The sequence below is a fragment of the Anabrus simplex genome, chromosome 1, assembly GCF_040414725.1.
Source record: "Anabrus simplex isolate iqAnaSimp1 chromosome 1, ASM4041472v1, whole genome shotgun sequence".
Classification (NCBI taxonomy): Eukaryota; Metazoa; Arthropoda; class Insecta; order Orthoptera; family Tettigoniidae; genus Anabrus; species Anabrus simplex.
Genome location: NC_090265.1, coordinates 837,562,922 through 837,590,495, shown reverse-complemented (window position 1 = coordinate 837,590,495; position 27,574 = coordinate 837,562,922). Strand labels below are relative to the sequence as shown.

At 38.9% G+C, this 27,574-nt stretch overlaps 1 protein-coding gene across 1 annotated transcript in view; it reads right to left on the bottom strand.

Annotated features, from left to right (window-relative positions):
- Positions 1-1,512: 1,512 nt before the first annotated feature.
- LOC136873980 (H/ACA ribonucleoprotein complex non-core subunit NAF1) overlaps positions 1,513-27,574 on the bottom strand; it is a 48,241-nt gene continuing 22,179 nt past the window's right edge. Inside the window, exons 3-6 of the mRNA XM_067147388.2 lie at positions 17,632-17,804; positions 13,241-13,484; positions 9,112-9,232; positions 1,513-2,685 (exon numbers count right to left, since the gene is read on the bottom strand). Coding sequence (XP_067003489.2) covers positions 2,011-2,685; positions 9,112-9,232; positions 13,241-13,484; positions 17,632-17,804 — 1,213 coding nt within the window. The 3' untranslated portion in view covers positions 1,513-2,010. The remainder of the gene's footprint in view (positions 2,686-9,111; positions 9,233-13,240; positions 13,485-17,631; positions 17,805-27,574) is intronic.

Genomic DNA, 27,574 nt, shown 5'->3' with positions numbered 1-27,574 from the left:
TTATTTTTTTTTGCCAACTTTGTAGTCCTATGTTAATAAGCGTGGAATCCAGCGGTTATAAACTTTTCAAAAGCCTAAGCTTGCAATAATTTCTTGTACTGCCCTGCATCCTACTGTAAGTTTTGTGGCAATTGTATCTACAGTGATACGCCTATCTTCTAGGATTATGTCAACTCTTTCCAAGTTGTGTACCGAAGTGGTAAATTTCAGTAGCAGGAATTACCTCTTTATGAAGGAATTCAATGTATATATGCTGCTGATATGAAACACCACTGTCAACCATTGTGCGACAACTGCATGTGTTCACACAATTGAAGCTAATGATGTTACAATACCTCAACCCATTGCATAAAATCTATGATGCATTTCGATTCTGATTACAGTAGAACCTCGATTATCCACTCCCGGAAACTACATTTTCCTGGATTATTAGTTCAAATTATATGGTCCCATGAGCATCCTAATTAAAACAAGCTGTAAAAATCCTGCATTATCTGTTCCTCGAAGAAATGATTTCCCGGATCAACTGTCCAAAAATGTTAGTTCAACTCTAAATCCTCGATCAAGCATTTTTCAAGAAACTGTATCCCACAAAAGGACTTCTACGGCATACTTATGGATCTTGGTGTTAACACCCCGTCATTGCGATAATTAGAGCAAGTACTGTACTACTGATGCTCTAATACTTGTAGTAAAAGCAAGTCCTTAATTAAAAATGTTACAACTTTTGGACTGAAATGAAGCAGAAGTTCGATTTACGGACAGGCTAGTATCACAAGGACACCTTTCATCTCTGAGGTGAAGTCAAATCGTTGCATCAGAATTCAAGGCAGCAGAGCTGATTAAGGTTACTTACTGCCTTGACATTTGCAGTGTCAGCAATACGTTTAAAACAAACACCAGCAATGTACAAGATACTCGGAAAGTAGTTCCACATTTCTACACAATACCAATAGTAATAAATCAGTTAATTCAAGATTATAACAGTTTTATTTTAATTCAATCTTTTTCTAAAAAATAGTACAACTGTTTTGTATCATCTCACAAATATACCATAAAAGTTCAATAACTAGAATCTTCCAGCAAATAAAACTGGGAACTCTAGAGAATAGGAAAGATAATTGATGTATATGAATAACAAATACTACATCAGATAAAGCTCTCAAGACTTAGGAAATTTAGAACATATTATTTACAAAAATACCTTATTTATAGAAGCAAATCAAGCCATGCATGCTTGCTTGCTTATTTAAACAGCCTAAAGAATTTCTTTTAGCCAACACAGCAACAACCTTTTGAAAAGTTGACAGAGAAAGAAGACATTTTGTCAAAGAGACAGGGAAGCAATAAGATGAAACGCAAATGCAATTCTGACAGTTATATTCTACAGTAATTTCAATAATAGCTATACTTTAAACATATACAAATTCCAAATGATCTAGCTTGAGATCAACGTTTGATAGTATTTAACTGGAAGTTTCAGTGTATCTTAAGAACAAGAAATGCAGCAAGAACAGTTTTCCTAACTTTATTTTTCTTTAACAATGTGGAATAACATACATTCAAAATACAATTAACAAACAAATGAACATTTGTTCATAAAGAACAATGTAACACAAAGTCTTATATAACTTACACAAATCTTCATTTAAATAATGAAACAATAACTATAATGAAAAACGAAAGCACCTCATTAATCTGTATTCCTCAAGCTGGAATGCAAATATAAATTATGGATGTTCATCAAATAAATGAAGTTAAACAGTCAATAAATGCTTTTTATGGAGAGTTAACAAAAATGTAGAGTTCCATAATAACTACTGGAATTGAAGATTTTGTCTTCAATACATTCGAAGGGCAAAAATCAAAATTTCAAAATATAAATTGAACAGAGATAACATGGAAAATATATTTTACAAATTTGTTAACAGAAATTGATTACATTTCTTGTATTCATAAATTCATTACATTTTGAAGAAAGACAGATCATTTGGAGTATGTTCTTATTCTCTACCAATGGGTTGGAGGAGGCTGAGGTGGAGGTGAAGAAAGAAAGGCCATTTGAGGGAGTGGGGGAGGGATAGGTGATGGTAGAGAGGGAGGGATAGGTGGTGGTAGAGAGGGAGGGATACAGGATAGATTGGAAGGGATAGAGGGTAGAGTGGGAAGAAGAGAGGGCAGAGGAGGAGGAGGTGGAATCTGGAATAAATGTGGAGGCAGGTTTGGAGGGTTATGTGGTACAGGAGGAGGAAAATTATACTGTGTTAGAGCAGAAGGTGGTGAAGGTGATATAACAGGTGGAGGAGGCAATGTAGAATCAAACTTAGGAATTGCTGGAGATTCCTCCGAAGAGTTCCTTCTAACAGGAGGAAATGGAGGAGGAGGAGTAGATGTGACCAAGAAAGCTGGAGGAGGTAAAGTTGAAAAATTGGGGGGTGGCACATTAAAAGAGGGAGGTCGGATTAGTACAGAGGGTGATGATGCACCGAGGGGAGGCGTTGAAGGAGGAGGGGTAGTGAAGATGGAAGCACCCGGCTGGGGACCCCAAGGTCCACCCCAGGGCCCTTGTTTAACACTTGATGAGACAGGAGGATTGATTGCAGACATACGCAGATTGCGAGAATTCATTATCTGCTCGTAGTTACTTCTCTTGTGGCAAGGTTGATCTGGATCCTCCTCCTTAGGCTGCAATTTGAGATTTTAACAAATTAAAAAAATGAAAAACAAACAAAAATAGTTGATAACAATGAATAAACTTCAACCTGTTATCTCTCAACATGACAGGCATGCTGTACTACTTTTTTCTTTTTACCAGTCAATATAATTTAAGGATTTTTTTTCAAGATGAAATTTAGCAATTAAGTATCTGCTTCAAACACAAATATCAATAAATCTCATTCATTACAAACCGGAATTGATCTGATATTACAACCATCTACAATTTTTCTACACCACATTTCCCTGACTGCCGTATTCCACATTAGTGAAAACGAATCTTTCAACTAACCTTACTTGTCTACAAGGCATATTCTAAAACTTCATACAAATACACAGGAAAGAGAAGTTAGTTTCTTCAGTAAAAAGACCATAAGGAAGAAATGTAGCATTGAACCCCTCTACTCCTGCCTTCCCAGCTCATAGTGGAGGAAGTTAGGTAGCACGATAACTAAATACAAGGGAACCAAAAGAAGAAAGCCTTTACTGTCTGAAAGGCTTCGTCTAACACCAAATGACAGTGTACTGAATAAAAGAATGTTTCTTTAGATCCCTGGAAAATAAGAACCAAGCTGAGAGAAGTTAAATTTAGTAAGTGGTATAACCTCCCACAAAAAGGGAAAGGAGTTATCCTTTTTCATCAACACCCTCCAGCCAATCAATGGGTTAGTCACTTTCTAGGATTATCTTGTAGCTAATGGTGTGATGCCTTGAAAACGACAGGCAACGTAGCGGCCATACAAGGCATTCTAGACAGGATCATGGACACTGTCCGTTGTCGGCGCTGCCAAAACGAAGTAGAAACGCCACGTCCTCGGCTACTGCTCGCATGGAGAAGGTCTACGAAATACTAGGCATCATAAAATATGATCTACCACTGCTCAAGCGTTAAGGGACTCAGGTCTTACAGTCTTCAAGGAGGTTCACGGTCTCTCTGTTACACGCAGCATCCGTCGAATTGACAGGACGATCTTCAAAGATCACCGAAAGAGCTTTATAATAGATCTGGCGATTGAATTTGAGACATCCAAAACACAACCCAATGAAAGGAAACAGCACATGAACCAACCATCCCATTCTATCAATAAGAATACCAGTTGGATAATATCAAAGTCATAGGATTAATGGTTGGTGCTAGGAATCATTCCTCTCTTTTTCGTCAAGTGCTGCAAATCATTTAACCTCAATCGGGCATTAATAAGAGAAGTTGTAGTGATTGCCTTGAAATATTCTATCCCAATCCCGAAGAAGTAAATCTCCCAAACTTTTTAATGCAACAACATATCACCGTGCCAGTGCAAGACCATGATAAGTACAAATTATTCAATTTTTGTTTTTTAACAGCAATTGGAGTATTTTAGTGTGATCTTCAATGTACAAGTGTGAAAAAGCAATTTCCACTCTCAAAGTAAAATGAATTTGTTTTACATTGGGGTATTTTTTTAAAGACGTTCAGTGCAAATCCAGTGCATCTCCAGATGCATAGGTTTTACACTTTAAACTGAAGGAGAATTCATTTACCTTCAGTGCAAGACCACGATTTCTGCAACTGTTGCGGTTTTGCGTGGGGATTGTTTAGAATCTGGCATGAATTATTGAGTTACTTGTACTGACGAGTAAAGATGTTCTTCTTATCCCTCTCATTCACTTAACTGTTCTAAGCCTCATTCAGTGTAGTAATGAGTGTATTATAGTGAAGTGATTGCCACTGGGTTATATAAATATTGTTATGAATATAAAAACTCCATCTGTTTGATTACTCTAATTTATTTCAGGATGGCCTAATAAATGGCCACATAATTAAATACAAACTATTCTCACCAGTTATGAATGGCCACACACTAATTTACCAGTCTATTCACAAATCTGTCTGCTAACTGGGAACGCCTATAATCTTTACTTTCACTTCCTCCCAAGTCCAGTAACCTCGTACAGCCACTGGATTTGAACACAGTGCAACACACGACGACTGTTCGTCGGTTCGACTCCAATGACAGTCCAGTACTTCACATAATCACATGAAGTGAACAACAATCAGCAACAGCTCAACAGTATCCAACCTATTTCGTACCTAATACAGTGGTACTACTCGCAAGTAAAGGCGACCCATGGTGTTCCCCGCGTGATGGTACTAATCAAAACTAGTTTCATGGTTCTAAGACAATCATCCCTTGGTTGCCCCTTTTAGTCGCTTCTCACGACAGGCAGGGGATACCGTGGGCGTATTTTTCGTCTGCGTCCCCACGGGTTGGGGGGGGAGAGAGAGAGAAAAAAAGAAGAAAGGATCCGTCACTTCGAAAAATGAAGGAATGGACGAAGAAAGGCAAGGGCCACGAAAGGCGTGAAAATGAAAGACTCCCCAGGCCTCGAATGCTCTAATACCATCGGGGTCGGAAAAGAACAAGAGCTGACCAGGGGAGGTCGGACAGGATCGACGAAAGTGAGGAGCCTGGCACAAGTAAGTGCAAGCAATGCCAAGACTCAGCTAAGGGCCCCGTGGTCGCCAATCCACATTCCCAAGTTGAGAGCCCCTTGGGCCCCTGTTAGTCGCCTCTTACGACAGGCTGGGGATACCGCGGATGTATTCTACATGCACGTCCCCCACCCGCAGGAGGTTGCTGCAGAATGGACAGTAACAATGTTTCAGTCAGCTTCTCCTTTGCTGTAAATCATAATTCAACCACTAGGACAGAGAGACTGTGCACATAGTATTCTTAATTTTTTATTAAAATATATGTATTTCTGCTACATTATCAAGAAATTACAGTAAAACCTCAAAGCAATGTTTTTCAGTGGGGGATTGGGGCTGACAAAGGATGCAGAAAAACTATAAATGTGGGTAACATAAAAAAATATGAGGAAAGCAACATAATAAAATACAGGTGCTGTACAGTGGAACCTCGATTATACGTTCCCGGCAGCTACATTTTCCCGTATTATCCGTTCAAATTACGTGGTCCCACGAGCATCCTAATTAAATCACGTTGTAAAAATCCCGCATTATCCATTCCTCAAAGAAAATTTCCCGTATCAACCGCTCAGAAATTTCAGTCCCATCAACGCTAAATCCTCGATCACGCGTTTTTCAAGAAACAGTATCTCACGAAAGGACGGCAACGCATACTTGCGGATCTTGGTGTTAACGTCCAGTCATTGCGGTAAACTTGCATAAGGGACCATCTTAGCATCGCATTTAGAGAATCGAAATCACAAAGCAGAGAGTATCCACAACAATTGGAAGGAGACAGAGCGCATTTCGACAGCTCTACTTGTAAGACGGAACAAGTTTCGTCAAATGTTCGTACTTGCAAAGAGTCTACATTATGTCCAGGGTTAGATGTTCACTTTATTTTTTTCTCCCGAGTGTATCGCCGAACAGGTTTTCGGCACTTCCCTCAGGGCACTGTATAGTCACCGAGCTTTCAGGCAGGAATCTAAACTGCTCCTTCTTAAGTACCGGTAACAAATTTAGTATTTTAATATTATCGCATACGATTACGTTATGGAGACTAGAACAGATGTTGCACCTTCTTACATACAGTACATAAAGCCATGGGAGGTTTTGGGATTGCCTATTACCATTTTGGTCCTGTCCGACTCGTTGGCTGAATGGTCAGCGTACTGGCCTTCGGTTCAGAGGGTCCCGGGTTCGATTCCCGGCCGGGTTGGGGATTTTAACCTTAAAATGGTTAATTCCAATGGCCCGGGGGCTGGGTGTTTGTGCTGTCCCCAACATCCCTGCAACTCACACACCACACATAACACTATCCTCCACCACAATAACACGCAGTTACCTACACATGGCAGATGCCGCCCACCCTCATCGGAGGGTCTGCCTTACAAGGGCTGCACTTGGCTAGAAATAGCCACACGAAATTATTATTATTTTGGTCCTAATGTAAGACTAGGAATTTCACGTTGTGTTAAAATGTTAAAACCGCAATCGTTTTATTTGCGCACGTTACATGTAAAAACCTTTGCATTATTTCGCACTCGTACCGCCTTGGACAGCGAGCGTGTTTCCCAGCTGAGGTCAAGGTCGCGAATAACCATAAATTCGGAAGTTTTGAGGATATTTTTTCCCTTTCCAATTTAATCGTGATTAGTGACGGACATAATTGAATATAATGCATTCGAAAACTTGAGAATCGACACTTACATTCCAAACAATATTCTCGAGTTCAACATAACCTTTAAAAGTCAATGCAGGCCGTAGGCCTAATTTGCGCGGTACAAGATTTCTACAAACTGACTACAAACAGTGTACCGATGGCCAAATTACAATGGAAGATTTAAAGAAAAAGGGATTTCGCCATCATGTTAGGTGCTTTTGTATCCAATGTGCTTTATTTTATTAGATTAGAGAATTAAAAAATACTTGTGGTCGACTGTTTGGCTTCTTGTTGTTAGGTTTTTCGAACAGTTTGACCGATCAAAGTTGCTGAACTGAAAGAAGTTTTCAGAAGAAACCGACGAAGTTTCCCCGGTAAAACTGAATGTAAAGTTTCGAGACTTTTAAGTCGCGTACCGGTAATTAATGTTTGAAGCCGGCCCCGCGGTCGAACTTACCTGCCTCTCACGTGGAGCACCCAGGTTTGATTCCCGGCCAGGTCAGGCATTTTTACCTGGATATGAGGGCTGGTTCCAGGTTCACTCATTCTACAATTACCTTTAATTGAGGCGCTATTTAATGGCGAGATGGCGAACCCGGTCTAGAGAGCCAGGAATAACGGCCGAGGGGATTCATCACACTGACCATGTGTCACCTCGTAATCTGCAGGCGTTCGGACCCAGCAGCGGTCGCTTGGTAGGCGGAAGGCCCATTGGGGCTGTAGTTTGGTTTGGTTTAGGGCTGTTTGTAAGATTTTAAGTATACATATTTCTTTTTTGTGATGTTTAACCAAATAGCTCATGGTTCATTCATTCCCGGATTTTCTGTTTTCCCGTGTTGTACGTTTATTTTCGGTGGTCCCTCCAAAAACGGAGAATCGAGGCTCCACTGTATCTGGACATTTTTCTTTGTGTAAAAGTCACGCTATACAGAGGAATCAAAATATTGCAACCACGATATATGCAATGAAAATAAAAGGCGTGTGTTTTAAGTTGTTGCTTTTCACTTTTCTTTTTTTCTTTTTAAATGCTATTTGTTCAGGGTGTTGACCAATATGGATCTTTTGCCCCTACTGGCACCATATTGTATGAACCTGCAGGTAATTGGAATGGCAGTAGTGTGGAATGTTGCGTGTGAGGAATGGAAGATTAAGGACGTCACAAACACCCAGTCCCCAGGCCAAGGATATTAATCATTACAATTAAAAACCCGTGACCCGGCTGGGAATCGAACTCGGGGTCGCTGGTTGACAGGCAGACACATTGCCCCCTACACTGCGGGGCCAGACTCACTTTTCTTTACCTCTTATAATAATTCAAAACCTTTAAAGTCAGTTCTCTTATTGCACATTAATGCCATAAGTGGATATGACTGCGATAACCTGCGTTTGCAGCCAAATGCAGTTTCAAAGAATGTGTAATTTTTCATTATTTAGAATTGAAAAAAGTTTGTAGATGTCGTTTCATTCTTTACTGTAGGCCTACATATGGCACAGTTGGAAACTTGTTGTACATTCTTTACGATCCCTGAATTGTATCATCAATTCATGGAAAATACATAATAAATTAACCATGAACATGAAGTTGGCTCCCAGCTGATGAACCATAATCTGCACATGTGCAATTGCTACTTGCTTCAAGAAGACAGGGTTTGATGGTCATTTCTTGGGAAGGGTGAAGGGAGGCAGGCACCAATACAAAGGCCTTTTTTTAATTACAGTGTCTGCAATATTTTGTCAATATTTAGATAAGGCCTACAATAATTTAGAGTTGTTACATTTAAAAACAAACAATTTGGTGTTATAATGGAAAGCAATGAAGGAAGAAACTCTTGTAACTTGTGGAATGTTACTCTTTTAATTCAAATGTACGAACAAAACTTCAAGCTTTTGTGGCTATAAATGAACTTTTCCTTGAATTGTCATGTTATTTCTATCTTCTTTTCTTGGCAACAATATTGAAACTATTACCGATCTAGTTATTTAACAGAACGCTGTAGTATTTGTTACTGTTTCCAGGACTGTTGTTTTTCCCTATTCATTCACTTTATTCAGTTCCGAAAATGTTCTATGTTAACTAATGTTAAATTTCGCCGTCTCTGTTGTTCCTCGAACTACCGTTGTGTTGTATCAATCTTCAAAAAATGATTTATCCTCTGCCACAATTTTCCTGCATTGATCATTTGTAAGAAAAATATATGCAAAAGGTTTTTTGAATTTAAAGCAAGAACTCAATACTCTAGCATTGAAATAGGAAGATTCCACGCAGAATAAAATTCATTCTTACCTCCTTGTTAGTAGCCCTGTCTGCCCTTCGAGCTCTTCTTTCCTCTTCATCATCAGAGTAATCCAGAAACTTCTGTGGAGGTTCGTTGTTAAATTCCCAAGAAGCATCACTGCCTTTCATCCTAAAAATATTTGCAGAAGCTCTAACTTACTGAAAATTTGTGCTAGTTGAAATGCATTATATACAACAGTTCACTATACACATTTTATGCAACAGTTTCTAAATGTTACAATAAAGGTTGAAGTGCAATAATGTAATACATACTGCTTTGGACGATTAAAAAAAAAAAAACCCACAGTAAAAGAAACTAAGGAAGTCCTGTCTACACCATCCCCACAGCTCTTTCCACTTCCTGACTTTCAATTTTCTTCCTAATTTGTTTTCACATTTATTTTTCAAACTTCATTTTTTTTTTTAAAGAAAAAGAAATAGGCCTACTCAGTTGTAAACATTTGCTTGACACGTTCTCAAATGTTTTGTTCCCTTAGCGTGTGAAATCATAGCTTGCTTTCCTATACAGTATTACTCGATCCCTTGTACCAAATCTAACTATTCAGCAGAGCCTGGATACAGTTCATTATCTAGCCAATGACTGGAAAATATATGCTGCTTATCCATGACAAATGTTAAAATATTGCATAACTGAAGATGTACCTCACAGTTAAACAGACAACACAAAATCACTCGAGACATACACGTAAAAGATTAAAAATAAAATGCTACTATAACCTGGATTACAGCAGATTACAGCATAACGTTTTCCCCTCACTGACAAAATTTCACCGACTTTGAAAGCCAAAAGGTATCCATGACTAAAGAGTTCCTTGACTCCTTTCTGATTACCACTGAATTTCAAAAACGTGGAAACCCTGTCATAATGCGTATATGAGTATACTTTTGAAGCTATAGTATTTATAGACCCCTATTTTCTACATTTACAGCCAAGAAAAGTAAGGGAAAGTCCGATATGCAATTACCTCAAATTTTGTGCAGTGAACGCATGACTTCTAGGCTATAAAGAGCAATAAATTGTACATGTTAACATTCGAAACTATTCTTTAACAAACTTACGAATGTATTCTTTAGTTTTACTGGCTATTTTTGTTGCAAGGCAGTATTTCTAAATTTAAAAAGAATAAATGGTGAACACATGCCTTTTAGGCCCATATACAAAGTAAATATAGTCATTTTTAGTTATTCTTATATTATGTCATTCATTTCATCTAACTCCACTGATGAGGTTGAAGTCAGGAAGGGCATGCGGTCGTAAAAACTCGCTACAAAGATTAGTCTCACTTCATACTCGACCCGTAGAGAAAAGGGATAAGGGTATCGTACAGTATTATGCAATATTATACAAAAGAACGTAATGGAAGTCATTTGTGTCTGTCAGTTAAGCAGTAGGCCTACCACAAAGTAAACCGCATCATTGCTTTCATTTGAATTGTCATCTTGTGCCACCTAGAACATCAATTTAAAAGCCAAGAAGAGATAGAATTTAAAATATTAAAATCAGATAAGAGCTAAATATAGAACCGTTAGTACAGAACATACAGAAAGCAAGACGGGGATGGTTCGGACATGTAAAAAGAATGGGAAAGGTGGCTACAAGTTGCCTACGCAGTGGCCTCCATGGTATGCACTAGCCATGCGTCTTGGTAGGTGTGCTAGGTACCAACCGATGAGCCCAGCCTAGCACACGGAGGCGAAATGCTGGCAACCAGGAATGAGTTAGCAGGAAAATTTATAATGTCCAATAACGGACCATTTATATTGGTATTATAAATTTACTCATTCGGGACAAATATACCAGATTCCCCATGGGAATCAACATCTATATCATCTGATGGCCAAGCAGGCATCAATTTTTTGTAAGGAGACAAAGTCTCTCATAGTGCATTGGCACTGCTGGTGGCTACAAGTTGCCTACGCAGTGGCCTCCACAGTATGCACTAGCCATGCGTCTTGGTAGGTCTGCTGGGTACCAACTGATGAGCCCAGCCTAGCACATGGGGGCGAAACGCTGGCAACCAGGAATGAGTTAGCAGGAAAATTTATAATGTCCAATGACGGACCATTTATATTGGTATTATAAATTTACTCATTCGGGACAAATATTCCAGACTCCCCATGGGAATCTAGATCTATATCATTACGAGATATTAAACGATCACTTTGTTAATGATCTCCCCTGCTATATTAATAGCAACAACCGTGAATATTTCTTAACTAAAGAAAACTTGTTTCCTCATCCCGAGGTGGTGCAGACCCCAAGGAGGGGTGCTGCATGTACAATTTTTATTGCATATAAAATTTCCTGCCATTCTTAAATCCCTGGCAATACGGTACTGCGAATCGAACGCAGGCCCCCGAAAACGGCAGCTAATTGTGCTAACCATTAAGCTGGTGGACATTCTTAACTACAAAAAACAGACATATCATGACTGATGCATGCTTTAATTGCGTAGGTCAGACACAAAACTACGAGTATTTACCTATTTGTACGACGTCATCAGAGCTGCAGTAGGCCTACGCAGGATAAAAACAGCAAAGCTTAAGTGGCATGGGCATATGAGAATGGGAGAAGAGTGTGCCAAAAAAAAATCTTTTTTAGAGAAGTTAACAGGAAAGAGATCGCAAGGAAGATCCCGAAAGAGGTGGACAGATTCAGTGTGGGAGTGCATAGAGAAGAGGGGAGGATAACCAGAAGATGTACTTTAAAAAAAAAAGAAGAGTGGTGGAGAGACAGGCAGCGATGGAGGTCCTTGATTCACAACCCGGCCCAGGAAGGTGGAAACTGGTAATGAAGATGATAATGATAACCAAATCACAAACACTAATTCAAGGATTCACATGTTGCACAGCAACCAGTCTCTGCAAACATGGTTGTCGTCATCTGTAACATTGGGGTAATTTTAGACGTTGCTTAGTAATTCAGCTTTCTTTGATTACGCATCACAGATACCTGCTGTTGCAAAAGCAAACATTAGCTGAGGCCATATTATTTTTATTACAGAACGGAGTGGCCTGCACGTTAATGCATTATGGTTATGGAGCCAAGCTCTGCTTTCGGGAGAGATGTGTGGGTTCAAACCCCACCGTTGGCTGTTCTGAGAATGGTTTTCTGTGGTTTCCCATTTCTACTTCCAGGAACAAGCCAGGACAGGTCCTATTCATAAACCTAAGCTCATTCTGTCGATCTCCTTACACAATTTAATTCACCGTCAATGATCTCCATTAGGTCTTCAACTGAGATTGACATCAGGAAGGGCATCCAGCATAAAAGCAGGCCATGTAAATTCATCTCGTGTCATCCCCAATCCTGTATCAATAAATGGGACTAAAGAGACAGACATATTTTTATTGCCTGAATAACAAGTAGGAAGGAAAGGAATTACATGGTTACAAGGTAGATAGGCAAACAACAGTGTACAATATTTGCCACAGGGCCAGTAAATGAAAGATCATGTTTATGGAATTCATTGCTGCAAATTCGTTCTCCATGAACAAAGAAACTTTTTCATTCCTGAAGATACTCTGCAGTTCCAAGTCAGAGTGTATTAGCTGGAGTCACCTTTATTATCTTCCTTTACAGCCATAAATGCACAAATAAAGAGCAGAATATACAGTACAAGTATGGGAAACATTCAGAAAACAGCAATTTACCACATAAGAACAAGTTGATACAATCAACATAAAAGAAAGAAAACGTGATACAAATCATGAATTTCTAAAACAAATCCTTGATTCAAGGAAGAGATAGAGCAGTGGCGTCTTGTTGAATGCTGTGATGGGGTAGTGGAGGAGAAGAGTAAGAAGAGGACAGGAAAATGGAGCTATATCTGATGTTTAGGCCAGGTATTTCCCAGGGACTGTGTGCTACTAGTTGATCTCAAACTTCAGAGTTTCCCAGGGCAAGTGAGTGGAAAGGAGGTGGTGAATATGGAAGGACTTAAAACACTTACTTGGTGGTGGGGAGTGTGAACAGGATGGTATTTGCATGTTTCACCTGGGGCTTCAGAGTACCGATCCAAACTCAAGTTGTGAACCGCTAGCTCTCAAGCAATATACGTTTGTATTTAAATTTTTTTTAAATGTAAACATAAAATTGCATTAAAGATGTACTTACTTTAACAGATCTGGCAGGAAAACATAGGAGGAGTACTTAGAACGAGGAGCACAATACACAGCCATTCCTTTAGCAATCTCCTTCTCACGAATGTGTTCCGTGGAGTTGAACCGGATGCAATAGCAAGGTTCTTTTACAGGACCAAACACATCAAATACTCTTCCTAGAGGCCGTTTTCCCTGGTCCAAGAACAACACACTATCCAAGTCTAAAGCAGGAGAGTTCTTCTTTGCCTGTACAACAACTGGAAGATTTTTTAAATTATTAGTTAGTATGTAATCATTCACATTAGATATCAGGCCAGAAAGGGTAAAAGTGAAACTAATAAATTATTAGTCAAAACAGGTTAGGACGTTTTTGTGGGGACCGAAAAAAAAGTCATACAGAGGAAATGTGCTAAAAAATGAAAACCAATTTCGCTGTTAAATTTAAGTTTAGGTTTGAATGTAAAAATAATAAGGATGAAAACAAAGAAACAAGTATTTAAAATTATAATTAATAAAATAAAGAAATAATACATTTTAAGAACAGCAACATGCAAAATTTCAAGGAAAAACATTCTTAGAAAAGCGAACTATACACGTCGCTGTCAATTATGTTTGAAGTTGTAACAGGAAAGTCCAACATTTGGGTGATTTGCACATGTTTTATGTGTGGTTTAGCATTTTCTCAATACATTTTAATTTTTCATCATCTATAAACTGTCTAGCTTTTTCTCCATAACTGAAAATCCTGAAAACCACTATGCATAAGTAGGCCTAATTTTTGAATGTTGTTACACAATTCATTTACGAATGTAAAATTAAGCTCCAACATGTCAGCTGTATAAATAAGTACAGTAGGCCTAATTTACGTACACAAGTCACTCAGGCTTCTTTCAGACGACGCAGGAGTAAAACGTACCCGTGTGTATGCCCGCGTTCACCCCCTTCCACTGACTTCCACACACAACAGGTCAAGTAGTGCAAAACTCCCCCGTGCTTTCCAGCAGATCCTTCTTAATCTTAAATATGGACCATGATAGTCTTAGTTTACCTTCTACATTTAACAACATTTAAAAATAGTTAACACATGCTATGTCCTTCACATTATGTTAGAGAAGAAGATAAGTACAATTTTGAGGATACTATTTCAATGAAGGGTCTGATATTACGCTTTCCCAAATAAGAGACCACTGGTCTTTCCGACATTAAAGGTATTAACTTTATTTCGCGTTCCACAACAACCACTCTAAATCACAAAGAAAAAGAAAAAAAACACACAAATAACTTTTAAATTTAAAATTAGAAATAAATATGTCAATGGGTGAGAGCAGGCCTACAGTTTTTTTTAATCATCTAAATCCATTTCTACTTCCTTATAGGTACTGCTACCATACCACCCGCTATAGTACATTATCGGGTTCTGATACAGGTTGCAGTACTGATGTCGCGAGCATGGCTGATCCACTGTGTATGATGACATGCATAAAACCTAATGTCCAATAACAAGTAACTGTGGGCGTGAGACCGCAACTCACCACGGGCTGCCCGCTCAAACATTTCTCCCACGCACTGTTATTCTCCACCTACGCATCATCTCAAAGATGATATAGATGTTGATTCCCATAGGGAACATGACATATTTGTCCTGAATGAGTAAATTTATAATACCAATATAATGGTCCGTTATTGGACATTATAAATTTTCCAGCTAACTCACTCTTGGTTGCCTGCGTTTCGCCCTCGTGTGCTAAGTTGGGCTCATCAGTTGGTACTTAGCACACCTACCAAGATGCAGGGCTAGTGCATACCATGGAGGCCACTGCATAGGCTACTTGAAGCCACCAGCAGTGACAATGCACTATAAGAGACTATGTCTCACTTTCAAAAATTGATGCCTGCCTGGCCATCAGATGATATAGATGTTGATTCCCATTGGGAACATGAAATATTTGTCCTGAATGAGTAAATTTATAATACCAATATAATGGTCCGTTATTGGACATTATAAATTTTCCAGCTAATTTGCTCGCTCTTGGTTGCCTACCAACTTTCATTAATCTAGCACAACTGCTTCTTAGTGTTTAGATATTTTTATCTGCCAGTGTATTTGATTAATGCAGATCAGAATAGTACCTAGCTTAAATTTTAAAATACCTTAATTTTATTCCTATTGAAATGATTATAAACAAAACTGGCGAGAAACAAAAATCCTCACTGGCATACAAATTTTGTGTATCAAAAAAGAACCATCGCATTCAAAGAAAATTTTATTCGTGCCTTACAACAGACAGAGGAAAGCAGTGATTACAATATCAATGTATCAGGACAATGTTCAACCTAGTTTATTAAGTGAATATACTATCTAGCATCCTACATATAGTATCTTCAATACGGATCAATAATGATATTTATCACTTGCAATGTTCAACCTACCAGCGGCATAGAATAAGCTTATGTATAAAATTTGTTGGACACATTTTGGGCCTGCATATACATGTACATGTGTTCACATGATCAGGCATGTAATAAAACAGACACCTTATATTATCCTGGAGCAGATATTTTCCACAACTGTTACAATTTATGCTCCAGCCTGGAGATTGCTGGGGATTAATACAGGAAGTGAGAAGATTAAAGAATGACAATTGATGCAGTGAAAAGACCAAGGTGATGACAAGAAGAGAGAGAAGGTAAAGCAGCAATAAAAATCAGAGAAAGATGTAAGTTGTAGAGAACTTCCATCTACTTAAGAAGTGAAATAATAGAGAATTCAAGACTTGATATGGAAATTGCTGAAAGAATAAAACTTTGGAGTGCTTTCTCTCCGAGAGTACAGAATCTACAACTGACCAAAGATATACTTTTTTTTGCTAGTGGCTTTACGTCGCACCGACACAGATAGGTCTCATGGCAGCGATGGGATAGGAAAGGGCTAGGAATTGGAAGGAAGCAGCTGTGGCCTTCACTAAGGTACAGCCCCAGCATATGCCTGGTGTGAAAATGGGAAACCACGGGAAACCATCTTCAGGGCTGCCGACAGTTGGATACGAACCCTAAGATACACCAAATAAGGCTGAAGAAATAATGTACACTTTCTGATACAAAAAGGGATTGCCTGAAAATTCTTGTAAATCCCCAAGTACACAGCACAAGTGAAAGAAAAAGGGCACAGTCAGGGACATTTCTCAGCTAGTTAATACACAAAGGTTTATCTACAAGAGTTTAAATGATAAAATTTGCTACTTTCCTAAGCTTAAAGAACTACACAAGTTCATTGGTGAAGAGTGTATTGGATAAATATACTTTACAGAGTACAAGAAATATTATATTACAAAGGGGTACACTGCAGTATACAAAGTAAATGCCAGCGCTTCTGTACTACAGTCCATTCAGCTTTTGTCCCGAAGTATACAAGGCATATTGTCCGGCCCCACGGTGTACGGGGCAACGCATCCGCCCCAGACTCGCGCGCCCGGGTTCGATTCCCGGCTGGGTCAGGGTTTTAAAATTGTAAATGATTAATATCCTTGGTCTGGGGACTGGGTGTTTATGTCGTCCTTAATGTTCCCTTCCTCACATTCAACACTCTACACTTATTCCATTCCAATTACGCGCAGGTTCATATCACATGGTGCAAGTAGGGGCAAAAGATCTCTATAGGTCAATGCCCCGAACAAATAGCACTTAAAAAAAAAAAAAATACAAAGCATATTACATACCATTTAACACATTTGGCTACGACATGACCAGTGACAAAAGTATAAAAATTGAATACAGGCAGCAGAAAAAAATTTCTGAGAAGCATGCCACAAAAGACGAGGTGAAAAAGAGTGGAATGAAGACACATGGAAAGAATTAAAGAAGCAAAAGTTGAGAAACTGAAGAAAAGAATTAACAGATGAATGAAAAACAAATGGTAGAACAAACAATGGAATCACAAATGAAGAAAAGGGAGATCGAGGATACTTGACTGGAATACAGTGAAGGATTAATAAAATATACAGGACCCATATTTGCACGAACTTGGTATACAGGAAAATGGGAAATGATGATGGAAATTAGACGTCAAAATATATTGGAAGATTTTGGTGACAAATATGAAGTCAGGACAATTGCTTCAAACTTTATTACGAAGAACAGCTTCCTCTGGTAGTTGCAGTTTCAAAAAGTGTTAAGTCATTTTTAAATTTCAGAAACTTGAAACCTTTGGTACCATAAATATATTTTGCTATTTGATCATGCAAAAAGTGTAATACAAGTTTCAACTTCTATTTACATTGCAGGTTATGAACAAGTGATAATAAATTATGGAAAAACTATAACATTCATATACACTTTCACTTCAAAAATCATCTCTCTATTAGAAGAAAGAACAACACTAAGTATGTAACAGAAACATATTCATACCTAATGTACCAACGATACTCTCTATGTGTCCCAGTTCCATACACTCCTGTTCTGGTACACTGATGTGTAAGTCTTCGATTGGAGGCAGATCACTAATAGAAAGTTCACCCTTAGTCCGTGGTTCATCATTTCTGATGATATCAGGTTTTGGTGCTGCAGGCAGAACTATATCACTGGAAAAACAAAAATGCGTTACAGGTAAATGAAAGAACACTGAAATTATTCATTAACAGACCGAATATAAAAAGGTTCTGAATAAAAAGTACTGAACAATTATTTCATCTTTTTTTAATAATTTTGTATTGAGAACTTTGAGAATCTCTGTGTGGGTGTGTGTTCTAATGCCGAGGCACAATGATATGGGCACTTTGTTATCTTCATTTACTGTGCACACCATCTTTGGTCAATATTTGGCCCTCTGGCCAGGACCGTTCAGGTGCTAAATGTCTGACACCGTGGTTAGTGGGTTCGAGTCCCATTGGTGGATAAAATTTCCACCATTAGAATGTTGGAAGCAGGGTAGGAGAGGGGGTGGTATAAAATTTCTAATCACTGGATTTATATTTAATTTTTTTAAAGAAGGAAGCCATACTTTTCCATGTCAACTCAGTTAAATGTAACTTAAAAGCTTTTCAGTCTGTCGAACACACAATTTCAATACATGCCTATAGCATACCTGTAAAAAAAATTGTGTAATAGTGTGTATTTTTATTCCTTGTTTAATACTGTGTTTTTTTACAGATATGTTCATCACCACCAACATCATTTCCCATTATCCAGCTATAGCCGGGTAGGGGCAAAAATATGGTTCCTCTCCACTTTCTTCTGTCTTTCCACCATTCCTCCTACAACACTGTGTCCCAGAGTCCAGGTTTCTTTCTCTAATACTGTGTTGGATTGTGTCCTTCCATCTCAATCATGGTCGTCAGCGGCCTCTCCTTCCTTTCACTTGCATTTCCATCACTTTTTTTTGGCATTCTTTCATTACTCATTGGCTTCATGTGCCTAAACCATCTTAGTCGGCTCTTCTTTATTCTATCATTCACTTTTTCCAGTCCAATTTCTTTCCGGATTTTCTTATTCCTTATTTTGTCTCATCTACTCTTCTGTATCATACTCCTCAATAACTTCATTTCGGCTGCCTGTATTCAACTCTCATCCTTCTTTGTCATTGTCAAAGTTTCTGCTCCGTAAGTTATGGGTACATAATACATCTTGTATATGGTTTCCTTTGTTTCCATTGGCACATCTTTGTCCCATAAGATGTTTCTTACACTATGATAGAAACAGTTTCCAGCTTGCATCCTCTTACTGCACCGTACCCTGACGGCTTATGTGAAATATTAAGTTATATTTTTGGCATATCGAACAGTATTATAAACGTGGACTGTAGTCAGGCATTATAAGAGTAGCAGACTACAGTTGAGACTGGAAGTCCAGGAGACAGAATGTCGTGGGACAGTTGTGCAAAGTTTTCCAGTGACCGTGGGAAACGTCCAATTTTACCAAGTCAGCATAGCCCAGCATGTGTAGAGATCGCTAGGCCACGAGGTGTGTGAAGCCAATTAGAATGCGAGGGCGTGGCTATTATGAATACTGGACCGCGCAGAGTTAAAATTTCAGGATGACCAACATTGTTCTACGTGTGGTGTGTTCAGCAAGAAAGAGTGGTCAGTTCTGTTATTTGAGGCTTTTCCACAGGTCTGAGAGCTAGAAATATTCAGGAATAAATTATAAAAATTGTCTAAGCCGTAATCTGGTTAACATGAGTGCATCTAATATTAATTTCAGTGAATTACAAAGACATTGTGTGAAACAATAGCTCTGATTAGCTGAGCATTTGAATCCCCAGGGAATCCCCTAGCCATAACGGCGTCTGCTTAGTTACTTAAGTGCACCTCCTGTTGGAGCATTCTCCTTTGTGTGTCATTGAATCGTGAACATCAGTGTATGCAGGACGTGTAATTGCTGCCACGTGGGCACGAGTTTAACTTTGTACGGTTGTACCAACCCAAGACAGTGAATTTCTTTTCTTGTGAACAGTGTTGTGTAAACTGTGTGCAGCAATAATTAGCCAAGTGCGCTATGTCAAGTTCGTGTATTAAAAAAAACAGACTACAATTTCCGCTGCAGACGGGCGATCGAGCGAGAGACGCTTATCCGTGTATTACTTTCGGGCCGGTTGTGTTTCACGAGAGACTATTCGAATCGATCCGCGGGCCGCTCCTAGTGACAGTGTTTAAACCCCTAATATTTACTGTATAGGGTGAACGTGTTGTTGGTGTTACTTTATTCACTTTGGCTTGTAATTACAGCCGACAGAGGGTTTGATCGGTGCAACGTGCGCAGAGCGCGGTGAAGAATTACTGACCAGAAATTAGTGTGTTGCTGTTATACAGGAACTAGCTTCAAGAAGATGGCATCGTCTATAAAAGAAAGAAGATTGGATCCACGTGATGAAACTCTGCTGATCATGTAGTAGTTACTCATGACAGCGGGGAAGTGACCCGTTGCAGAAGTCCTGGGAGTTGCCAAGATACGACGCATGTAAAATTTTAAATGGCATGCTTTGTGAATTAGGATTAATACTAGTGAGGCTTAGATTAGGAATTTTCTTTAGTGTAATTTCAACCTGACAGCACGTGTTTATTTTATTTTTGTGATATTGTAAATACGGACAGGTCGGGGTTGCATGCTTTCTTTTACTTTATAATTAGCTAGATGGGATATTGAGGGAAATGATTTCCACTATTTCATCCCTTTCAATAAGAACATACTGGCGATTTTGCAATACATAAGTAAAGTTCATAATATTTAAAAGTCGGAAGAGTTGCACGAGAAAACTTAGGTAATAAATCGTCCCAATTAACTGAAGCTAATATTTTATTCGGAGTTAGTATTTCATTCCTTAAAAAGAAGTGAGGTGCCTAGTATCAAACATGGACAAAAGCCATTTTGTTAATTTTTCAGTAGAGCCACACTTTTGTTTCTCTATGTTAAACCCCCGTTACATCTGTGAAAATTTTTGTGTCATATTTCCAGCCCTATGAACAAGAAAGTCATGGTCGACACTTGGGAATTTCAGTTAAAGTTAATGTAAAACATGTTCAAATATGATGATGTCCATTTCTGAAACCGAGATTGGCTTTTGTCCATTTTTTATACAAACATCCATGTAATTGTCCACTTTTGAAACGAACTATCCCAATATTTGGAAAAAAAAGTTGCAGGATGACACAGAAGTAAACTTCCATTTTAAAAGAAATATAATTAAAATATGAAAGAAATAAGGCTATTCTTATATTTGAGTTCTTGCTTCACTGTATTTCTAGGCAAATAACCTCTGGTTCATCACAAGGGTCTTCAAAACTATCACATTCATAAATAATCATCAACAGCTTGTTCATTTTTGCAACAAATGTTCTTATTGACGACTTCGACATACCACTTATACCGAGCTCGATAGCTGCAGTCGCTTAAGTGCGGCCAGTATCCAGTATCAGGAGATAGCGGGTTCGAACCCCACTGTCGGCAGCCCTGAAGGTGATTTTCCGTGGATTCCCATCTTCACTTAGATACTTTATTATTATTTTTCTCTAGATCTACAGTAATAATACCCATCTGATCCTTTAAATGAGAAAAATAACATGTTCAGCCCATGCCAAAATTCACTCTTTCAAACTCTACACACTGTACAGAAAAAAGAAAAGAAAAAGAAAACACGCAGAGAACAAAAATGAGCAAACAAAACAATATTAATAAGAAAGAAAAAAAAATCAAACGTACTCCATGGACATGCCATGAAATTCCTCAGATACTCCGGAAACGTAACCCCCAAAGTGAGGGTCACCACGGTAGTCATCCTCGGCCCTTTCATGCCATGTCCAACGTCTTTGCTGAATATTCCTGTTGTCTTCCCAGAATGTGTAGTTTAAATAAACATAATTAAAGGACATAATAAAGTTGAAATAAAGTCAGCAGTATTAAGAATGTCAAAGACCTTCATGCCTCTCTTAACTAGACACGCAAACTCTTGCACATTCCATTCCTCCTACCTTATTTTACTTGACCCACTCTAGGTTGCTGAGTCCAGACTTACGTTACATTCTGTCATTGCGTATTCATGCTCACGTATGCTCACTTTGCAACTTTATCCTTGTCAGCCATGCTTAATCAATTTAAATACCAAGCCATACTCCACCTGAAATTTGTCATCACGTCCACCAAACCAAAGTTTACAAACAAACACCAATTCTCAATTCTCAACCCTCTCAACACTTAAATTCTGCCATTACATATACCACCATTTCTCCATCTCCACATTTCAGCAATAAATTACCGTCTCTACTGCAATTTAATACCAATACATCATCACTTAACACTCACATAATATAGCAATAATTAAACGTCCACCATCCATTTGTCATCACGTCCACCAAACCAAAGTTTACAAACAAACACCAATTCTCTATTCACATCCCTCTCAACACTTAAACAAACACCACTTCTCAGTTTTCGTCCCTCTCAACACTTAAAATCTGCCATTGAAAAGTACCATCACTCCTCCATCTCCAAATTTCATATCACATTGAATACCAAACTACCTTCATTTACAACTTACTCATGAGTGCACCACTACTTCTCATACCTTTCCAACACCACATTTCAACATATACCACCTTTATTTCCAACACCAGCTTTCATCTCTAGCACACACTCATCTACCATACTCAATTTACCATACACTCATACTCATCCTATTACCCATCATAACAAACCATACACACACTTAATTACCTACCGAAAACTCCATCTTCCACCAAACCAAAGTTTACAAATAGCCAAATTACATTACTATATCTTCATACTTTTCCTACACCACATTTCAACATCTACAAATACCACCCACTCATATACCATCACATTAAATACAACTTACTCATGAGTGCACCACCACTTCTCCATACATTTCCAACACCACATTTCAACATATACCACCTCTACTTCCAACACCACATTTCAGCCCTAGCACACACTCGTCTACCATCAAATAAATCTCCATCTACAAATACCACACACTCATACACCATCACAACCTTCAAAATATCACTTCATCTTCACCTACAAATACCAAACACTCATTCCTCAACACTACATTCTTACACCTAACAATCTTTATTTTCACTACTCCCTATACTATTGTTCTTTTTACTTCTAGTGACTACACCCTTCTCATTTCTACCTGAATCCCACATGTCTGTCAGTTTTCTATACCTTCCTGTTTCTCTGCCACCTCTTTTGTCCGCCACTTCATCACCATCTTCACTCTGTTGTGTTCTTTTGCCTCCACCTTCAGCTCCATCATCTCCGTTAATCTTCTGCCCTTGCCTCTTTCCCAACTCCTATTGAGACATCCTCCGGTTGCCTCTGACGTCACCTTTTTACCCGTCACTTTCCTTACTCCACTGCTTTCACTCCCCTGCCTTTCTTCTTCACTGCTTATGGTCACTCTTTCACATGTCGCCTCTTCCTGAACTTCTTCACTGTTAATGGTTACATTTTCACTTGGCGCCTCTCTCTGACCCTCTTCACACATTACCCTGTTACTGTTCTCTCTCCTCACTTCCCCATCTCTCGTTGCACTGCTCATTTTTTCTTCGTCTTTTTTAATCTTCATTTCTAAGTCCAGCAGTCTATTCACAGACCAGTTCCTCTTCCAATTTCTGCCTGATACCACTAGCTCTTGTCCTTTAATAGTAGCTCTCAGTCCTTGATTTATCGCACGTATCTTGTGTTTTCTGAGTATTTTCTCATTCCTAATAGCCTCCCATCCCACGTCTCTCTTGATCCATATTTTTTCTCTCTGCATGTTACTCGCATTGCCTATCACAGCATCAGCCATCAACGTAGAAAACAGTTCTACTTTGATAGGCCTGTTGTCCCGAGTTCTTCCCACTCTCTGTACGTCATCTATGTCCACTTCGCTAAAGTTTCAATTTCCCCTGTATTAAGTCGACTACTTTGTAAATTGTATGTACTTTGTCTTCTCTCGCCTCCTCAGGCACCCCATAAATAAATAAGCACTTCTTCCTGCGATTCAATGTATTGGCATTCACTTCCGCTTTCAATTTCAACGTCTCCTCTTCCAGTCGTCCTATTCTTTCTCTTAATATTGCCACTTCCTCGTCGTTCTTTCTCACTTGTGATGTTATATCATCCGTCATTTCTCGCAGCCATAACTTCATTTTTCCAAACTCCCTGGTTTGTTCTTGGATCATATTCTTAATTTGCTCAAAGGGGCACACTTCTACCACCGTCTCTTTTACCCATTTTTTGAATTCTTCTATGTCTTCCCATCCCTCATTTCCACTAGATGTCGGGCCTGGGTTCGGCTCTACACCTCCAATCAGTAGCAACATTATAACCACCGCCGCTGTTAACATTACTTCTCCTTTGATTACCAAATCCACTTTACACCCACCTGATTTTACTTCTTTCTTGATTCTCCTCTGCCATCCTCCAATAGCTGCCCTGTATTGATCTACTCCAATCATTGTTGTCAAACTCCTCACAAGCTTCCTGCACTCAGCACTCACTCCTTACTCCCACTCCCGAGCTCTCTACTCATGCGTCCGCTCTCCTTCGTGGCTTAAGCTGAACCGTCCCCATCTTCACACCAGGCAAATGCTGGGGCCGCTTCCTCCCCACTCCTAGTCCTTTCCTGTCCCGTCGTTGCTATAAGACCTATCTGAGTCGGTGCAACATAAAGCAACTTGAAAAAAAAAAATGTTTCCAAATAGTAGCCTACCTCACCTTTAACTACAACATTGCCTCTTTTCGTGCTCCTGAGTACAATTCTTTTACACTGTGAAATCTTGAAATGAAGTTGACTAGCAGATTTCAGATAAATATGTGCTTGTTCTTTCCAATTCAGTGGTTCCAAAGTTTGTCCAATCACTTTCACTGTGCAGTACATTTTGAACACCTCAAGATATTCATCAGTACGTACTACGGTCGTCGTCTTCTTAAGGTCTTTCTCAATGAGTCCAAAAATCCTACCTGGAGGCAAATATGAGTTTCCAGTAACTGGAAATCATCATCATCATCATCAGTTTTCCACTCCAGTTGCCCGGGTGTGGTTTACAAGCACTCTCCACTTCTGTCTGTCCATGTACCACTCTTCTCTCAAGACGACATCCCAGCTGATTCCTCTTGTTCCTATGTCCTCTTTCACTTGGTCCAGCCACCTCTTCCTAGGTCTTCCTACCGGTTGTTTTCCGGCCATGACTGTGTGTAGCCATTGTTTTGCTGTCCTTCCATCGTCCATTCGTTTGACATGGCCAAACCATTTCAAACGGGCCCCTGTCACTTTTTCATTCAGGGATGGGTACACACCAGCTTGCTCCCTTATTCTTTCATTCCTTACCCTGTCCCTTTTTGTCTTCTGTACCATAGTTCGTAGGAACTTCATTTCTGCGGCTTGTAGTTTGCTGTCCACTTGTTGGGTTGTTGTGCAGGTTTCTAGGCCATATGTTATTATGGGGGTGAAGTATGACTGGAATAGAATCTGCTTTGATCTTAAGGGAACTTGTTCGTTCCAGAGGAGGTTCCGAACTTGATGGTAAAACTGAGCTGATTTTTGAATGCGGTTGTTAATCTCGTGCTGTATTCTGTTATCACTTGAAATGATGCACCCAAGATATTTATATTGGTCTACTGTTTCCAGTTGTGTACCTTCCAGCATTATTTTTCCTTTCTTCTTCTGCCTGTTGACAGACATAGTAACAGTTTTCGATTTATTTATTGTTAATCCGTGTGCTTTCAAATGTTCATTCCAGGTGTTCAGCCTCTCTTGGACTTCCTTCTCTGTATTTCCCCAAATTACTACATCATCTGCAAATGCATTGATGTCCATATTGTTCTTCTGCTTAATTTCTTTCATGACTTCATTCATGACAGTGATAAAAAGTAATGGTGAAAGGGTACTGCCTTGTTGCACTCCTTTAGTGGTTTGGAACCAATCAGAATTACCGTTTCCTATCTGTACGCAACTGCAGCAGTCTTTGTAAAGCATTTTAACTTTCTGGATAAGCCCTTTGGGTACATTCTTCTTTCTTAAACATTCCCATATAGTCTTCCTTGGAACACTATCAAATGCTTTTTCGAGATCCAAAAACACCAGTGTTAAGTCTTTGTCCTTCTCCCAATGCTTTTCTAACAGTATTCTAAGTGCAAATATGAGATCGATAGTTGATCGGTGTTCTCTGAATCCGTATTGTTCTTCCTGTAGTTGTGGTTCTATTATTTTCGTTAGCCTTTTTTCAAGTTTTAATTTGTCAACAGAGGATGGTGCATACGTTGTTAGCCACTCTGCACACATCGCCAACATATTAATGTTTTTATTTTGGCCCGCGCAGCCATCAGCAATCAACTTCCGACTGAAGTGAAGCCGTGTAAATCATTAGATCGTAACTCAATGACAACCGCTGATGCTATTTCGTTTGATGATTTCTTTTCCTTATTCTCCAGCCATGTATAAACAAACACACTGTCAGGGCGCAGTTTTCTTTGAGATGTGCCAATTACAACAAACAGATTTAACAGTAGAGTTGTCTGGAATAATAAGCCGACTGATCACTTAATTTTGGCAAAACGAGGTTCTTTTGGCAATCATAGGACATTAAAAAACAGTCCTCTTTTTTCCTTGTTGTTTGAGTCATCAGTCCATAGACTGGTTTGATGCAGCTCTCCATGCCACCCTATCCTGTGCTAACCTTTTCATTTCTACGTAACTATTGCATCCTACATCTGCTCTAATCTGTTTGTCATATTCATACCTTGGTCTACCCCTACCGTTCTTGCCACCTACACTTCCTTCAAAAACCAACTGAACAAGTCCTGGGTGTCTTAAGATGTGTCCTATCATTCTATCTCTTCTTCTCGTCAAATTTAACCAAATCGATCTCCTCTCACCAATTCGATTCAGTATCTCTTCATTCGTGATTCGATCTATCCATCTCACCTTCAGCATTCTTCTATAACACCACATTTCAAAAGCTTCTATTCTCTTTCTTTCTGAGCTAGTTATCGTCCATGTTTCACTTCCATACAATGCCACGCTCCACACAAAAGTCTTCAAAAACATCTTTCTAATTCCGATATCAATGTTTGAAGTGAGCAAATTTCTTTTCTTAAGAAAGCTCTTCCTTGCTTGTGCTAGTCTGCATTTTATGTCCTCCTTACTTCTGCCATCGTTGGTTATTTTACTACCCAAGTAACAATATTCATCTACTTCCTTTAAGACTTCGTTAAAAATTCTCTGGTCGCCATGACAGTTTGATGTCACTTGTAGCAATATGATTGGCTGAAACGGTCATGTCCGTTTTTGATACAAACTAAGTTTGGAGGTGTCCGATTATAAAAGAAACTGCACATTTCTATGTTAAAAATTACGTACAAATATTCATTTATGAAAGACACGGACCACTAATTCAGAGAGAGCATTAAAAATGCTATAAGGATCAATCCTTAACTCAATTTTGATATAGGTGGCGCATGTCCATGTATGATATTAAGTACCTCAAGTCTTGAATTTTTACGGATACAGTCTTTTGTAAAACTGTCTTATTTTTCACTTAGCTCTGTTGCTTTACGAGTTTTCTTAGGAGAAAACAGTTTCTTATCAACTTTAAGTTCTTTCCTACCATGGTGAATGCTTGCCTTGGAAATACCAGTTACATCGGCCACTGCACGTGTTACTTCATCCAGAGTACTTCCAGGATTTTCCTCACGAAATTTGGATATTTTTAAAAATATTTAATCACAGACTGCCCTGGTTCACACATGGTTTGCCACTACAGCACTTTCTCGCACACACGTATACTGGATGGATGTTTGCACTTTCAACTAATTAAACAGTATATTTGATAACCATTGTGTATTA